The sequence below is a fragment of the Aulonocara stuartgranti genome (assembly GCF_965226115.1).
Source record: "Aulonocara stuartgranti genome assembly, chromosome: 23".
Classification (NCBI taxonomy): domain Eukaryota; kingdom Metazoa; phylum Chordata; class Actinopteri; order Cichliformes; family Cichlidae; genus Aulonocara; species Aulonocara stuartgranti.
This window is the reverse complement of record NC_138958.1, coordinates 49033676-49052538: the sequence shown is the minus strand read 5'-3', so window position 1 is coordinate 49052538 and position 18863 is coordinate 49033676. Positions and strand designations below refer to the sequence as shown.

Below are 18863 nucleotides of genomic sequence, written 5' to 3'. Positions count from 1 at the left end.
CACCACCTCCACCTCTTTGTAAAGGAACTAACTGTAATCTGAAGCTTCAAATGGAACTAAGACTTCCTCCACTAGGTGGCAGTGTCTGATGAGAAAGTGTTAGTGGAGCTGGCCTGGAGTCAGAAACAGGAAGATGCAGGATTTGGGCTGAAATGGGCAAAAGTGGTTAGCACTAGTGCCTTAGAGCAAGAAGGTTGTAGGTTGAAGCTTGTTGGTCAGCTGGGCCTTTCTGTGGAGGTTGGATGTTCTCCCACAGTCCAATGAAATGCTGCTTAGGTTCATTGGTGCTTCTACATTGGCTGTAGGTGTGGATGTGAGGGAGTGCTTCTCAGTCTCTCTCTGTTGGCCCTGTGATGGACTGCTCACCTGTGCAGGTGGACCACGCCTCTTGCCCTATGACAGCTAGGGCACAGGCTGCAGCCCTGTGAGCCTAAGCTGAATAAACAGTTAGCAAAAATGATCCATAGATGGCCTGAAATCCCCCAGTTAGCAGTTTGGTAGATAGCTATGACATGCTAATCCCATCCAGCAGCTGTATTCTACCTGTAAGCTGATCCCTGCTGAGCCAAAGCACTTTTTCATATACAAATTACAACCTTTAATAGAAACCTATTGGTCAGCATCTTATTAGCCTGCTGTTAGCTTCATTCCACAGAAAACTGGGAGAAACTAACAGAGTTGATAAAGAATAAAGAGAAATGTGCTGATTTAAAGCCTTTGAAGTGCTTCAGATGATCTCTGTCCACTTCTGTCCACTCATTCATTCATGTAAGCTTTCTAATGCAGCTTTGATCTTCACAGTCTGCTTGATGAAACTCATTCTAACCCTGAATGTCAGAGTGTTCCTCCTTCTCTTTCCCATCATTCATGCTGGCAGTGGAGGAGATTTGGATGTTGGACTGTGTTTTGGATGATGTGTGTATGTTTGTGTTGGACTGCTGTCTGTAAAGCAAACGCACATTTTGCTTTGGATTTCAGTGTCAGACAGACTTTAAGGTGCAATGAAGAGTTTGAGAGTTTCACAGTGAATTTTCCACTGGAGGATTTTTCTTCTTCTTTGAAGGTTTGAAATGTGAACATTGTTCTGCTGCAGTCAATGGACTAAACCAGAGAAGAAGAAAACAGACTTTACCATGAAGATCCTCAGTGTGGATCAGTATAATATCAGCCTGATGTCTGCAGTTTAGTGTCAGCACAACTTTCACATCATATTCATCTCAGCACAACTAAAACATGCTGACTGACCTCAGAGTTTCAAGTTTACATCCTGGACTCTCCAGGAAACCACACAGATGCTTCACTCCTGGATCCTGCAGGTTGTTCTTAGTTGAAGAAGAGGAGGAGTCATTACTCAGCTCCAGCTGTCTCAGATGGGAGGGGTTGGACTTCAGTGCTGCTGCCAGATAATCACAGCTGATCTCTGACAAACCACAGCGCTCCAATCTGTATAAAGAATGAAAGATGTAAGTTTATTAGACAAAGTGCTTGAAATCATTCAGTGTTTCATCATCTGTTCAGAGCTGAAGAAGGTTCAGAATGTAGAAGTTTAGAAAATGGAAACTCCAAACAGCTGAAGCCAACAGGAAGCAGCTTCAAACAAACACAACAAGAGAAAAAACTCTGAATGTTTCACATTAAAGTCGTACATTTCTCATAAAAACAGGACAAAGACTTGAAAAAGTCGTGTTTTTCCTTCCAGGAACCACATGGCTTCACTTTTAAAGGTGAAGTGTGACAGAAATGGACATATTTGAAGTCCAACACCTTTTTCCAGTCACATTATTAAAGCAGACAAACTACAAGCTCATTTTCATTCCAACAAGTCATCTTCTGACCTGGACTAACAACACTGGTCTCTATGTGCAGCTGGCTGTGAGACCAGTGCTCAGGGAGCGTCTACAAAGTGCAACACTGAAAGAACATCACACACTCATTTGCTTCCAGCACTTTCACACAAACATCTACTGTCATTATTGTCACCAAACTCTGTGGATCCTTTATTGCAAATTCAAATGGGATCAAATGGTCAGACAAAAGAGGGTTATGAGGAAATATGATGAAATGTTGTGTATTAGCAGCAAGTTATTGAATCTTTTTCCTCAAAAACCAAACAAAATGATTGACAAACATGTTTTTACAAACTCAGTGTTGGACTTGGATCAGCAGGATAAGCTGATGTTTAAAGGCATTTGAGTCTCGCTGTATGAGAGTCCAGTTCTTACTCAATATTTATGGATGATGTTCTTTCAGTGTTGCACTTTGTTTGGCACAAAATGAAATTATTTGGCCTCTCAGATGCTTTTAGAGATTCCCAAATGACTGATGATGACATCTCTGGGGTCTGATTGATAGAAAAAAAATGTCTTTGAGACCTTTTGTAACTGACAAACTCTTCATCTGCTAACAACACTGAGTTGAATCTCCATGGCTGATAGTTGGAGCAGGCATCAGGAATACACATTGAAAAAACAAGAGGAGAAATCACCAGAGTCTTATAATCACATTCTGTAACTAAAGGGAGACGTTTTTCTATACAAATATATGTTTTATGGACATTAGAAAAAAAAAGAGTATTGATGTGAAGCAGGATTATGAAATCTCCATACATCAGCCAGCCCATAATTATCAAGAAAGCTCTGAATGACGCATGCTGACTTTGGACTAAGTGTACTTTTGTGTGAACTGTGGTCCATAGCAGATAATGAGCAGTTTAGGTCTCCCTCAAAGATGATATTGTGTGATGACATATTGGGGAGCCGCGCAAAGACATTAGTGAAAAATCTGTGATCGTCCCAATTAGAGGCGTAGATATTTGCTAAGATCAAAGGAAAACCATAAACTACATTTTCTGCACTTAAAATCCTGTAATTTTCTCATAAATCGACAGTGCGGCTTATGGATGAATTCTGGTTGTGCTTACTGACCTCGAACCGATTTTATGTGCTACACGGCGCTCAGAAACCTTTCAAAAGATGTTTTGGTACGACTTTGCTCAGCTACGAGGCCGCACCGCTTGATGGATTGTTGGAGCATTACAGCTACGAGGAGCCTCGCGGAGTGATACGTACTCTGCTTCAACGTAATATTACTGTATTGAGTGTGTATAAGGACCATAAATGGCACCTGTAAGAGACACGGTTACAAAGAGGGTTTCAAACTCCAGGCTGTCAGTCACGCAGTAGAACCTGGGAACAGAGCAGCTGCTTGTTATTATGCTCAGCGTCTGTTTACATTTTGACTGCACGATTGTGAGCTTTTTGTTATGCACAAACACAACATTGTTTTCTTTTATTTATGGAGCATTATTATTTAATAAATGCTGATCATTTATTCCTGAGTAATTGTTTCATGTACATCTACGCTGTATGTTAATAAATGTGCCTGTGTGAGATTTGGGACACAGCTTTGACTAAGAACTCTCTTTTTGTTCGAACTTTCTGGCTTTAAAAATATCGAGATATATATCGTATATCGCCATCCAGCTAAAGAATATCGAGATATGAACTTTGGGTCATATCGCCCAGTCGTAATATTGCAATAGGTTGTCCGTTAAACTCAAGCGGGGCTTGGGCCCTGGCACGGCGTAGCCACACAATCCTGGTAGTAGTGACGCTCGGCTATGACGGCGTGCGGGTTACCAGCTGGCTTTCTCAGGATAGGGCTCCTGTGTGAGCGGTCGACAATAACGTCTTTATCCATACCCAGCACTTCACGTAGTAGCACGGATACGGCCGTGGAGGAGCTTGAGTCCAGGCCCTCTGGGATCCCTATGATGTGGATGTTAGCTCTCCGCTTCCTGCCTTCATCACATTTATCCTTCAGGTCAGACAGCTCCTCCTTCATACTCTCTACTGTAGACTGCAGGGTGGTCACCTCATCGCTCCACATTGACAGCCCATCCTCAGCTTCTTTCACTGTAACCTTTACTCCATCAACTTCGCCGCACGTCGCCGCCATGCTGTTAGCGATCTCATTTCTCAGTCCTTGCACGTCAGCCCTTATATTGTCAAAATCTTCTTTCAATGCATTTCTGACTTCTTCTTTTAACAGCGTACTAATGTCCTCTTTAATGGATTGAAGAAGCTCCAGTTTTAGAGCAGTAGGATCCACATCACGCGCGTCTGTTGAGTCTGCTCTTCAGCGGCCGTAGAGCTGGACGCTGCCCTTTGGCCATCATCGATACTCTCGCCCGAGATCGCACCGGGGCTAAAATATTCACCTGCTCAGCTGTTTTTGATCAGTTTGAGCCTGTGTGGTTTGATCAGGTGGAGGAACGATGTGATGCTATAAAGACATCATCTTGTCCAAATGAAGTTGTTCCAACACGTGTTTAAAAAGATGTTAAAGGTTGTTGGTTCCGACATCTTAGCGATTTTTAACAGCAGTCTTAGTTCAGGTGTTGTACAGCCTGTTTTAAACATGCTGTTGTACAGCCTGTACTAAAAACCTGATCTGGATCCTCTGTCCGCTCAAACTTCAGGCCTATTTCAAAGCTTCCCTTCCTGTCGAAGATTTTGTAAAAGATTATATTTGTTCAGCTGCAATCTGTTGTAAAGGTTTCAGTCTGGTTTTAAAGCTCTTCACAGCACTGAAACTGCACTTTGAAAAGTTCTTAATGATCTTTTATCAGCCACTGATCAGGAGACTCCGCTGTGCTTTTGGATCTGACCGCTGCCTTGACCACAGCATCTTGACCTCACCATTGGAGCATGGCGGCATCAAGGGCGCTCTATTAGACTGGTTCAGCTCTTTTATTAAATCGCATTATTACATTTGGGGATTATATTTGACGGCAATTTGAAAAACAGCTGAGCTCAGTTGTACAGCGGTCTTTCTTCAAACTGAGCTTTTATCTAAGGTGAGATCATTTATATCTTTTAAAAACCTTGAACGGGCGATCCACGTTTTCATGACGTCCCAGCTGGATTATTGTAACTCCTTATATGTTGGAGTTAGTGGGACCTGCCTGGCAAGACTGCAGCTGGTCCAGAAAGCTGCAGCTCGTCTTCTGACACAAGCTCAAAGACATTTATCGTCCCAACAACCACATATACGCTGGTCCCTCGCTGTAACACAGTTCACCTTTGGCGGCCTCGCTGTTTCGCTGATCTTTTTTGTGCAATTTTGCATGTTTTTGTTTTTTACAGCGCATTGTGTTCTGCGTCCTGATTGGCTGTAGACCATTGTCAGCCAATCTCGTGCCGTGTCTCCTGTACAGTACAGAATGTGTTCAAATTTACAGCAGTGTGACTCTGCAGTGCTGCACTGTATGTTTGTACGTTTTGTCCCAACAAACAACAATGATGACGAGACGTTTTGCACCTGTGGTAGCAGCCAAAGGCAGAGGAAGATGCTGACCATCATAGTTTCAACAAGGAGGCAAAAAGGTTGTAACTGTCCACAACAAGAACATCGTAAGGATGGAGTCAGCTTTGGCTTTGTGGCTCAGTGACCGCAGGAAAAAGAACATCGTGCTGGACACCAACATTATCTGCAGAAAAACTCAAAAGCTTTATGAAACTTTACCTGACAGCGAGGAGCCCAGGCCATGGACGAGTGCTCCTCACACAGAAGCTCATTTAATGCCAGCAAAGGCTGATTTGACACATTTCAGAAACACTTTGCTTTCACTCTTTAATAATGAACTTATTTTTCTATGAAGGTTTGAACTTTGTTTAAACAAGAGAGAAAAGTGTGAAAATGTTCATGCCTGTCTGAGAAAAGTGTAGAAAGTGTGCAGTGAGGGTTTAACTGCCTTAAAACTTCTATAATACTTGTAAAACATAAAGCTGCTACTTCATTCTGAGACTTATTTTTAGAACGTAACTCGATAAACGAGCGACCGCAGTAATGTATTGTGTTTATTTTGAAAACTCTCAACAGGATCTTCAGATTTATTTTGAAAGCTTTATCTGGAAAACACAAACACATAAGCAGGAAACAAAGAGCGTGATATGAAACGATAGACGTTTTCATATGGTCATCATATATACATCGTTCTATCGAACAGCCCCAGCTCCTGCTGTCAGTCTCTGTAAATCTGCTCTGAAAACACATTTGTATTCACTGGCTTTTAATACAGCATGAGAGTTATTTGATATTTGATGTGTGATATTAATATTAGGAGTTATTTTAATCGTTATCTTGGATTCTTGTACAGCACTGTGGTCAACGCTGCTGCTGTAATTAATGTGCTATAAACACATAAACAATCTGCAGTTAAACATCCAAAACTAAAGATGTGATCGCTGCCTTTAGAAAATGTGCTGATGCACAAGATATCAGCTCCATTAAGGTGGAATGTGGCCGTGTTAGAAACATGTTGGAAGAAGTTTGAAGCTGAAACTGTGAAGCTGAGAGTGAAAGAGCTCCAGCGTCTGACACAGGAAACTTTCTTATTTCCACACTGATGAAAGCATCAAGCTTTGATTTCCTGCTGCTTTTATTGAGTCACACTGTGAAACTGAGCCACAGCTGAACCAGCATCCCAGTACAGCAGACACTTACAGCGCTTGGCTGCTTCCATTGGACCCTCTGCACAGAGCTTCAGTTTCCTCTTCTGGTCCCAAAGTGCAGAACAACAAGGTTTCAAACAGCTTCGTTCCAGCAGCATCAGCCACAGACATGCAGAGAGAATCCTTTGGTTGTGTTGTGTGTTTGCATATCTGCTGTGTTGCTTTGTGAGGATGGATCATCTCCTGCAGCTCCAGATAAACAAGCTGGACCTGAACCTGGTAGCTTCACTTAGAAGACACTTGTGACGGGAACGTGTGAGAAGTTTTGTGCAGACAAGTTTGGATTTAGAGTGTGGGACGAGCTCTCCACAGTCTTTGTGGAGATCCACATTCTGCATACTGCCTGTGAGAAGCTGCAGACATTTGTCCTCCAAATCCACTGAGCAGCTGCTCGTGGTGGTATTAGCTTCATGTGTGCGTGTTAGCATGAAGCCTCGGTCACACTCTGCTGTGGACACGGTCACGGACAGCTGGACGCCTGATGGACGAGTCGCCCTTCCTGTTAAACTTCTTTGAGCATGAGAAGAGCATAAGAAGCTCAGTGGACACTGTTCAGTGTTTTAACTCTCGCTTTCACTTCAGCTTCACCAACAACAGCACAAGCAGAGCAGCCCACTGCCTGCATGGCTGGGACAGCGCCCCCTGGTGACTGTAAACCACTACAACATGTAGACGGCCGTCTGCAGGCTGGATGTAGCACCACCGCAGAGACGTGCTGCAGCTCTGTTTAGTTACCCAGCTGACAGCAGAGGCTGTAGTTTACTGTTACCAACATGGAAAACTGAAGCTTCACCAGCTGGAGCTACAGAGCTGGAGAACAAAGGAGACTGAGAGGCCAGAATGATGTGGGAGGAAACATCAAGAGCCTGTTTGAAAGGAGACACATGTGGATGCTGTGCCAGTCTGTGGTCTGTCAGAAGTCAGCTGAGTCACACTGCAAGAAGCTGCAGAATCTCAGAGGAGGAGATTTGGAAGTGTTTGTGGGACAAACTGGACTCAAAGAAAGAAGATGTTTGTGAAGTCTTTGGTGGAGGTGAGCAGTGTGAAGCAGAACACATGCAGATGAATCAGGAGGGAACAAACTGAGTGGGCGGAGCTGCCTGAGCCCCGCCCACACAGACACAGCTCCTCTCTGGAGCTAAACTTCTGCTTCATCTCCGCCTCTTTTCTTCATCCTCCACCTCTCTTTTCTCTTCTTCAGTGTTCTGCAGCCACGGAGCCTCACAGCCGTTAGCACGCCCATACCTGAGCAGCTAGCATTACCCAGCATGCCGTGCAGCGGTGTCAGTTTGTAAATGTGCAAGAATTCCTGCTCCAAACTGTTTCACAGATTGCTGTGTGCCGTGACCTTTGACCTGCTAAAGACAGTCAGCTGTGGATTATTCATTGTTGTGTCTGATACTTAGAACTGTGAGGAAGAAGCTACACAGTTAATCAGGGTCCCCTCTCTCTGAATCAGGAAAGGTGGGCAGGCCGCGTGTGGGCCGCGGGCCATACGTTGAGTATCACTGTTTGAAATGTGAACATTGTTCTGCTGCAGTCAATGGACTAAACCAGAGAAGAAGAAAACAGACTTTACCATGAAGATCCTCAGTGTGGATCAGTATAATATCAGCCTGATGTCTGCAGTTTAGTGTCAGCACAACTTTCACATCATATTCATCTCAGCACAACTAAAACATGCTGACTGACCTCAGAGTTTCAAGTTTACATCCTGGACTCTCCAGGAAACCACACAGATGCTTCACTCCTGGATCCTTCAGGTTGTTCCGGCTCAGGTCCAGCTCTCTCAGATGGGAGGGGTTGGACTTCAGTGCTGCTGCCAGATAATCACAGCTGATCTCTGACAAATCACAGTCCATCAATCTGTATAAAGAATGAAAGATGTAAGTTTATTAGACAAAGTGCTTGAAATCATTCAGTGTTTCATCATCTGTTCAGAGCTGAAGAAGGTTCAGAATGTAGAAGTTTAGAAAATGGAAACTCCAAACAGCTGAAGCCAACAGGAAGCAGCTTCAAAGAAACACAACAAGAGAAAAAACTCTGAATGTTTCACATTAAAGTCGAACATTTCTAACAAGAGTGTTTTAAAGACAGCGTCACTGATGATCATCTTCTGCCCAGTAAAACTTTGGTTTTCCTCATGTGAGTGTTAATGATGCACAAAGACTGTGAGTGCAAAGAGGGAGCGAGGAGGATGACAGAGAGATGGTACAGGAGCATCAAGAACCCGGCGAGGAAATGAGCAGAAGGACTTTGGAGCCTGTTGGATTGAAGCTTTCACAGAGACGTGTTTGACTGGACACCACCAGGACAGACTTTTAATCCCAGGATTTGGATGAGCTTTCTGTCTTTATGGTCACAAATGATGCTGTAACTCTGTGAATGTCCTGGAACTGTCAGCAGTGTGGTTACGTCCTTTTGACCTGACTTTCCACAGCTCTTATAACAGCAGTGTACATTCAGACTGAGACACGCTTCAGTCTGTATGGACCTGTTTCTGTAGCTGCCACCATCATACTACATGTTTGTACATCAGCTTATCAAATCCTGTCTGCTGTCTTTATTTATTACTCTTCACCTGCTTCACTGTCACTGTGTGGGCGGAGCTGCCTGAGCCCCACCCACACAGACACAGCTCCTCTCTAGAGTTAAACTTCTGCTTCATCTCCGCCTCTTTTCTTCATCCTCCACCTCTCTTTTCTCTTCTTCAGTGTTCTGCAGCCACAGAGTCTCACAGCCGTTACCACACCCATACCTGAGCAGCTAGCATTACCCAGCATGCCGTGCAGCAGTGTCAGTTTGTAAATGTGCAAGAATTCCTGCTCCAAACTGTTTCACAGACTGCTGTGTGCCGTGACCTTTGACCTGCTAAAGGCAGGCAGCTGTGGATTATTCATTGTTGTGTCTGATACTTAGAACTGTGAGGAAGAAGCTACACAGTTAATCAGGGTCCCCTCTCTCTGAATCAGGAAAGGTGGGCAGGCCGCGTGTGGGCCGCGGGCCATACGTTGAGTATCACTGTTTGAAATGTGAACATTGTTCTGCTGCAGTCAATGGACTAAACCAGAGAAGAAGAAAACAGACTTTACCATGAAGATCCTCAGTGTGGATCAGTATAATATCAGCCTGATGTCTGCAGTTTAGTGTCAGCACAACTTTCACATCATATTCATCTCAGCACAACTAAAACATGCTGACTGACCTCAGAGTTTCAAATCGACATCGTGGACTCTCCAGGAAACCACACAGATGCTTCACTCCTGGATCCTTCAGGTTGTTCCGGCTCAGGTCCAGCTCTCTCAGATGGGAGGGGTTGGACTTCAGTGCTGCTGCCAGATAATCACAGCTGATCTCTGACAAATCACAGCGCTCCAATCTGTATAGAGAATGAAAGATGTAAGTTTATTAGACAAAGTGCTTGAAATCATTCAGTGTTTCATCATCTGTTCAGAGCTGAAGAAGGTTCAGAATGTAGAAGTTTAGAAAATGGAAACTCCAAACAGCCAACAGGAAGCAGCTTCAAACAAACACAACAAGAGAAAAAACTCTGAATGTTTCACATTAAAGTTGTACATTTCTAACAAGAGTGTTTTAAAGACAGCGTCACTGATGATCATCTTCTGCCCAGTAAAACTTTGGTTTTCCACATGTGAGTGTTAATGATGCACAAAGACTGTGAGTGCAAAGAGGGAGCGAGGAGGATGACAGAGAGATGGTACAGGAGCATCAAGAACCCGGCGAGGAAATGAGCAGAAGGACTTTGGAGCCTGTTGGATTGAAGCTTTCACAGAGACGTGTTTGACTGGACACCACCAGGACAGACTTTTAATCCCAGGATTTGGATGAGCTTTCTGTCTTTATGGTCACAAATGATGCTGTAACTCTGTGACTGTCCTGGAACTGTCAGCAGTGTGGTTACGTCCTTTTGACCTGAGTTTCCACAGCTCTTATAACAGCAGTGTACATTCAGACTGAGACACGCTTCAGTCTGTATGGACCTGTTTCTGTAGCTGCCACCATCATTCTACGGTCGTGTCCAAATTCATGGGCTGCATCCTCCCGAGGACCCGGCCTTTGCGGTCTACGTGGGCTGGGTCCTCAGAAGGTCGGGTAGGCTGGAAATAAACGGCTGGGGAAATTGGACGGTCTAGCCTTCTGATTAGCGTCACCGCTGTCTCGGTGGAGTTTAATAAACTCAGCCGTCTGCTCCTTGCTATCTAAAATATAACAGGACACTGGCGTAAATTCTCGACCGTCTCATACTTCTGTTTAATCAGTTTTCTGTTTGACGTTTAGTCAGCTCTGTAAAGACCAAGGAGGAACCCACCTGGGGGATTAATAAAGTTTTATTTTATCTAATCTAATCTAATAACTTTAATCTCAGCCAAACCGATTTACTCACGAACAAACAAAACACTGAAAAAAGCCAAACAATAACATTTTGAGGTTGTCTAAGTGACTTATATATCACGTTTAACCTGAGTAGCGAAAGTCCGCGGTGATCTGAAAATGATGTGCCGGGAGTTGTGCCGTTCTCGGCGGCTTCAGTGACCCTCGAGCTCCCGGCGAGCTATCGAGCTGGTGGGTAGCAGACGTCTCCGAAAACGTCGAAGCACTTTTGCAAATATGCGGTATCTTGATAAACCGAGCAGATATTTGATGTTTACACAGCTACTTTCTCGCCTGAAAATATGTTAAAAGTTTATTTTGTGACCGAAAAAGATTAGTATGAGTCATTTTAAAACTTAGTAGCGGCCGCCATTGTTGGAAACTGGAGTTTGGCTGGGCCACGCTATGAATTCTGGGATATGGTAGGCCACGAAGGACACACCCGACCCATCCTTCAAATTCGGGGAAAAGGAGGACGCATTTGTTGGCTGCATTCGGAGGAGTCTACGAATTTGGACAGCCTTCGACGTGTCGCTGTGACGTAATCGGTCTACAAATGCGGCCTCAGGAGGATGCAGCCCATGAATTTGGACACGACCTACATGTTTGTACATCAGCTTATCAAATCCTGTCTGCTGTCTTCATTTATTACTCTTCACCTGCTTCACTGTCACTGTGTGGGCGGAGCTGTCTGAGCCCTGCCCACACAGACACAGCTCCTCTCTGGAGCAAAACTTCTGCTTCATCTCCGCCTCTTTTCTTCATCCTCCACCTCTCTTTTCTCTTCTTCGGTGTTCTGCAGCCACAGAGCCTCACAGCCATTAGCACGCCCATACCTGAGCAGCTAGCATTACCCAGCATGCCGTGCAGCAGTGTCAGTTTGTAAATGTGCAAGAATTCCTGCTCCAAACTGTTTCACAGAGTGCTGTGTGCCGTGACCTTTGACCTGCTAAAGACAGTCAGCTGTGGATTATTCATTGTTGTGTCTGATACTTAGAACTGTGAGGAAGAAGCTACACAGTTAATCAGGGTCCCCTCTCTCTGAATCAGGAAAGGTGGGCAGGCCGCGTGTGGGCCGCGGGCCATATGTTGAGTATCACTCTTTGAAATGTGAACATTGTTCTGCTGCAGTCAATGGACTAAACCAGAGAAGAAGAAAACAGACTTTACCATGAAGATCCTCAGTGTGGATCAGTATAATATCAGCCTGATGTCTGCAGTTTAGTGTCAGCACAACTTTCACATCATATTCATCTCAGCACAACTAAAACATGCTGACTGACCCCAGAGTTTCAAATCGACATCGTGGATTCTCCAGGAAACCACACAGATGCTTCACTCCTGAATCCTTCAGGTTGCTGTAGGTTCCACTCAGGTCCACCTCTGTGGGATACGAGGGGTTGGACTTCAGTGCTGCTGCCAGATAATCAAGGCCAATATCTGACAAACCACAGCTCTTCAATCTGTATAAAGAATGAAAGATGTAAGTTTATTAGACAAAGTGCTTGAAATCATTCAGTGTTTCATCATCTGTTCAGAGCTGAAGAAGGTTCAGAATGTAGAAGTTTAGAAAATGGAAACTCCAAACAGCTGAAGCCAACAGGAAGCAGCTTCAAACAAACACAACAAGAGAAAAAACTCTGAATGTTTCACATTAAAGTCGTACATTTCTCATAAAAACAGGACAAAGACTTGAAAAAGTCGTGTTTTTCCTTCCAGGAACCACATGGCTTCACTTTTAAAGGTGAAGTGTGACAGAAATGGACATATTTGAAGTCCAACACCTTTTTCCAGTCACATTATTAAAGCAGACAAACTACAAGCTCATTTTCATTCCAACAAGTCATCTTCTGACCTGGACTAACAACACTGGTCTCTATGTGCAGCTGGCTGTGAGACCAGTGCTCAGGGAGCGTCTACAAAGTGCAACACTGAAAGAACATCACACACTCATTTGCTTCCAGCACTTTCACACAAACATCTACTGTCATTATTGTCACCAAACTCTGTGGATCCTTTATTGCAAATTCAAATGGGATCAAATGGTCAGACAAAAGAGGGTTATGAGGAAATATGATGAAATGTTGTGTATTAGCAGCAACTTATTGAATCTTTTTCCTCAGAAACCAAACAAAATGATTGACAAACATGTTTTTACAAACTCAGTGTTGGACTTGGATCAGCAGGATAAGCTGATGTTTAAAGGCATTTGAGTCTCGCTGTATGAGAGTCCAGTTCTTACTCAATATTTATGGATGATGTTCTTTCAGTGTTGCACTTTGTAGACGCTCCCTGAGCCTCACAGCCAGCTGCACATGGACCAGCTGACATTACCCAGCATTAGAGGCGGCTGTAAAAAATTCATGTTCCCATTTAAATGGTTTTAATTTGAATAAAACGATGTTGATTCATTCAATCCTGAATCGATGTTTAATATAAATGTATTTTGCCAGAATCTCAGGTTAAAGCTCACAAACTATTTCAACAAGCAGCAAACAGATAAAACAGTAAATGAGAGCAGCTAAACACACAAAGATGGAAACACAGAGCGTGGATCGTTCACTCCACGGCACGTACACGGACACGCCGTCGGGGCTGAAAGTGGACAGCTCACAGATCCTGAAGCTGCAGGTTTCATCTGTCTCCAACCAAAACTGAGTGAAGCAGCAGCAAAAGAAGATCCAAACTCTGCTTCACGTTTGATCAATATGCTCATGAATTCTCTCTGACTTTGGCTGTTCCTGCCTGCACAGCTCTCTCTCTCTCAGTGTACTCCAAGAACAGCTTCAAACATCTGTTTCTGCATCATTCACTGTTTATTAGCCACCAGTCTGCTGTTGTGTTCAGTGCTGTCGGCCTCTGACAGTAAAGCCTCATTTCTGCTGTTCCATGGAAACTTTTTAAAATGATGACAGATTACAAACTCTCAGCTGTGTCTGTAATCAAACCTCTGTAACTTTGCTTCACTTCAGCAGCATCAGCTCATGTTCACATGTTGCTTCATGGTTTGCTTCAGTTTTTGATCGACTGCAGAATATTTTGAAGGTTATCTGCTATAAAAAGCCAGAAGAGGAAAATCTGCTTCATGTGTTTCTGTTTGATCCTCAGTGACTTTGACACAAAGGCCTCTGCTGTGATGATCACACCTCTGATCAAGTCTCACAGTGTCACAACTGATAAATGATCAGAGTTAGAATATTTCTGACTGTCTGCTGTGTGCCGTGACCTTTGACCTGCTAAAGACAGTCAGCTGTGGATTATTCATTGTTGTGTCTGATACTTAGAACTGTGAGGAAGAAGCTACACAGTTAATCAGGGTCCCCTCTCTCTGAATCAGGAAAGGTGGGCAGGCCGCGTGTGGGCCGCGGGCCATACGTTGAGTATCACTGTTTGAAATGTGAACATTGTTCTGCTGCAGTCAATGGACTAAACCAGAGAAGAAGAAAACAGACTTTACCATGAAGATCCTCAGTGTGGATCAGTATAATATCAGCCTGATGTCTGCAGTTTAGTGTCAGCACAACTTTCACATCATATTCATCTCAGCACAACTAAAACATGCTGACTGACCTCAGAGTTTCAAGTTTACATCCTGGACTCTCCAGGAAACCACACAGATGCTTCACTCCTGGATCCTGCAGCTTGTTGTTGTTGGTCGAAAACCAGGAGGAGTCATTACTCAGGTCCAGCTCTCTCAGATGGGAGGGGTTGGACTTCAGTGCTGCTGCCAGATAATCACAGCTGATCTCTGACAAACCACAGCTCTTCAATCTGTATAAAGAATGAAAGATGTAAGTTTATTAGACAAAGAGCTTGAAATCATTCAGTGTTTCATCATCTGTTCAGAGCTGAAGAAGGTTCAGAATGTAGAAGTTTAGAAAATGGAAACTCCAAACAGCTGAAGCCAACAGGAAGCAGCTTCAAACAAACACAACAAGAGAAAAAACTCTGAATGTTTCACATTAAAGTCGTACATTTCTCATAAAAACAGGACAAAGACTTGAAAAAGTCGTGTTTTTCCTTCCAGGAACCACATGGCTTCACTTTTAAAGGTGAAGTGTGACAGAAATGGACATATTTGAAGTCCAACACCTTTTTCCAGTCACATTATTAAAGCAGACAAACTACAAGCTCATTTTCATTCCAACAAGTCATCTTCTGACCTGGACTAACAACACTGGTCTCTATGTGCAGCTGGCTGTGAGACCAGTGCTCAGGGAGCGTCTACAAAGTGCAACACTGAAAGAACATCACACACTCATTTGCTTCCAGCACTTTCACACAAACATCTACTGTCATTATTGTCACCAAACTCTGTGGATCCTTTATTGCAAATTCAAATGGGATCAAATGGTCAGACAAAAGAGGGTTATGAGGAAATATGATGAAATGTTGTGTATTAGCAGCAACTTATTGAATCTTTTTCCTCAGAAACCAAACAAAATGATTGACAAACATGTTTTTACAAACTCAGTGTTGGACTTGGATCAGCAGGATAAGCTGATGTTTAAAGGCATTTGAGTCTCGCTGTATGAGAGTCCAGTTCTTACTCAATATTTATGGATGATGTTCTTTCAGTGTTGCACTTTGTAGACGCTCCCTGAGCCTCACAGCCAGCTGCACATGGACCAGCTGACATTACCCAGCATTAGAGGCGGCTGTAAAAAATTCATGTTCCCATTTACAGTGGGGCAAAAAAGTATTTAGTCAGCCACCGATTGTGCAAGTTCCCCCACCTAAAATGATGACAGAGGTCAGTAATTTGCACCAGAGGTACACTTCAACTGTGAGAGACAGAATGTGAAAAAAAAATCCATGAATCCACATGGTAGGATTTGTAAAGAATTTATACGTAAATTAGGGTGGAAAATAAGTATTTGGTCACCTCAAACATGGAAAATCTCTGGCTCTCACAGACCTGTAACGTCTCCTGTAAGACGCTTTTCTGTCCCCCACTCGTTACCTGTATGAATGGCACCTGTTTGAACTCATCATCTGTATAAAAGACACCTGTCCACAGCCTCAAACAGTCAGACTCCAAACTCCGCCATGGCCAAGACCAAAGAGCTTTCGAAGGACACCAGGAAAAGTATTGTAGACCTGCACCAGACTGGGAAGAGTGAATCTACAATAGGCAAGCAGCTTGGTGTGAAAAAATCAACTGTGGGAGCAATCATCAGAAAATGGAAGACATACAAGACCACTGATAATCTCCCTCGATCTGGGGCTCCACGCAAGATCTCATCCCGTGGGGTCAAAATGATCATGAGAACGGTGAGCAAAGATCCCAGAACCACACGGGGGGACCTGGTGAATGACCTGCAGAGAGCTGGGACCAAAGTAACAAAGGTCACCATCAGTAACACACTACAACGGCAGGGAATCAAATCCCGCAGTGCCAGACGTGTTCCGCTGCTGAAGCCAGTGCATGTCCAGGCCCGTCTGAAGTTTGCCAGAGAGCACATGGATGATACAGCAGAGGATTGGGAGAATGTCATGTGGTCAGATGAAACCAAAGTAGAACTTTTTGGTATAAACTCAACTCGTCGTGTTTGGAGGAAGAAGAATACTGAGTTGCATCCCAAGAACACCATACCTACTGTGAAGCATGGGGGTGGAAACATCATGCTATGGGGCTGTTTTTCTGCCAAGGGGACAGGACGACTGATCCGTGTTAAGGACAGAATGAATGGGGCCATGTATCGTGAGATTTTGAGCCAAAACCTCCTTCCATCAGTGAGAACTTTGAAGATGAAACGAGGCTGGGTCTTCCAACATGACAATGATCCAAAACACACCGCCCGGGCAACAAAGGAGTGGCTCCGTAAGAAGCATTTGAAAGTCCTGGAGTGGCCTAGCCAGTCTCCAGACCTCAACCCCATAGAAAATCTGTGGCGGGAGTTGAAAGTCCGTGTTGCTCGGCGACAGCCCCAAAACATCACTGCTCTCGAGAAGATCTGCATGGAGGAATGGGCCAAAATACCAGCTACTGTGTGTGCAAACCTGGTAAAGACCTATAGTAAACGTTTGACCTCTGTTATTGCCAACAAAGGTTATGTTACAAAGTATTGAGTTGTATTTTTGTTATTGACCAAATACTTATTTTCCACCCTGATTTACCAATAAATTCTTTACAAATCCTACCATGTGGATTCATGGATTTTTTTTTCACATTCTGTCTCTCACAGTTGAAGTGTACCTCTGGTGCAAATTACTGACCTCTGTCATCATTTTAAGTGGGGGAACTTGCACAATCGGTGGCTGACTAAATACTTTTTTGCCCCACTGTAAATGGTTTTAATTTGAATAAAACGATGTTGATTCATTCAATCCTGAATCGATGTTTAATATAAATGTATTTTGCCAGAATCTCAGGTTAAAGCTCACAAACTATTTCAACAAGCAGCAAACAGATAAAACAGTAAATGAGAGCAGCTAAACACACAAAGATGGAAACACAGAGCGTGGATCGTTCACTCGACGGCACGTACACGGACACGCCGTCGGGGCTGAAAGTGGACAGCTCACAGATCCTGAAGCTGCAGGTTTCATCTGTCTCCAACCAAAACTGAGTGAAGCAGCAGCAAAAGAAGATCCAAACTCTGCTTCACGTTTGATCAATATGCTCATGAATTCTCTCTGACTTTGGCTGTTCCTGCCTGCACAGCTCTCTCTCTCTCAGTGTACTCCAAGAACAGCTTCAAACATCTGTTTCTGCATCATTCACTGTTTATTAGCCACCAGTCTGCTGTTGTGTTCAGTGCTGTCGGCCTCTGACAGTAAAGCCTCATTTCTGCTGTTCCATGGAAACTTTTTAAAATGATGACAGATTACAAACTCTCAGCTGTGTCTGTAATCAAACCTCTGTAACTTTGCTTCACTTCAGCAGCATCAGCTCATGTTCACATGTTGATTCATGGTTTTCATGGTTCCTCTGACAGGAAAGTCTCATTTCTGCTCTTCAACACTGAAGAAATGTAAACTTTCAAAACGATGACAAATTGGAAAACACAGAGCTGTGTCTCTTTTTTTTTGTGTGTCCCGTTTGGATCTTTAGCCATCAGAATTGTTGTCTTAACGCCAAGAAAGATGCCAAGCGGATTTATTTTACCAAGTGGATCATCATGGCCTTTCCATATTGGTCCATTTGATTGACCTTTATTATAATTATGAATTTATTTTATTTTCGGTTGCTACAAACGGGACAGACATGACTGGGGGACAGGACAGGGAGAGAGAATGAAAGAAAGAGAGGGAGAGAAAGAAAACCAAAGGGGAGAAGAGACGGTGAGAAAGGGGGGAAGAAAAAAAGAAAAACAAACAAAACACCTGGATCACCTGTATGGAGAAAAAAAAACAGAAGAGAAAGCAAGCAACATAATAAAAACAGCACCATCACAATAAACTAGCTAGTAGTAGATAACAGTAGATACTAAATAATAAACGATATTGTGCAGCACGCAAGATAGACAGCGCACAATGTGCTTAGAGGCAGCAGCCATAAAGGTGTAGTCCGCGTCTGTGAACACCCGTGTGTACACCTGTGTGCACACCTGTGTGGATCAGCATGCTTGTATTCCAAAGGTTTCTCCATGTAATGATCTGCTAGGGAGTGTGGGGAGCCACAGCCCCGTCCACCAGGCATGAAGCAGGTATGGAGGAGATCCAGGCCCCAGATATCCAGAGGCCCCAGAGTACAAGGACCCGAGGAGGACCACCAAAAGGGGGGGAATCGCCAATCGGCCACCAGGAGTGAGCCCCAGACGACAAGGACCACCAACACACCAACGTCTGAGGGCATCAGCCACCGGCAGGGAGTGTGGTGAGGGGAGATAGGCCTCCGTACTTTGGAGGGCCTGAGATGTACCCAGAGAGGTTGAGTCTAAGACCCAACCTGACACATAGACACAGACGAACAGGCGCACGCGGACACCAACGTGCATTCCCACCCCATAT

General features: G+C 44.0%; 2 protein-coding genes across 2 annotated transcripts in view; both read right to left on the bottom strand.

Moving 5' to 3' along the window:
• LOC309701281 (ribonuclease inhibitor-like) overlaps positions 1-18863 on the bottom strand; it is a gene marked incomplete at its 5' end in the record, with an annotated part of 286714 nt that overhangs the window by 133028 nt on the left and 134823 nt on the right. The gene's annotated exons all lie outside the window — the stretch shown is intronic.
• The window catches only part of LOC309700381 (ribonuclease inhibitor-like), a gene marked incomplete at its 5' end in the record, with an annotated part of 43501 nt that overhangs the window by 2459 nt on the left and 22179 nt on the right, over positions 1-18863 (bottom strand). Inside the window, 2 exons of the mRNA XM_082523901.1 lie at positions 1246-1443; positions 14478-14678. Of these exons, the coding sequence (XP_082380027.1) occupies positions 1246-1443; positions 14478-14678 (399 nt within the window). The remainder of the gene's footprint in view (positions 1-1245; positions 1444-14477; positions 14679-18863) is intronic.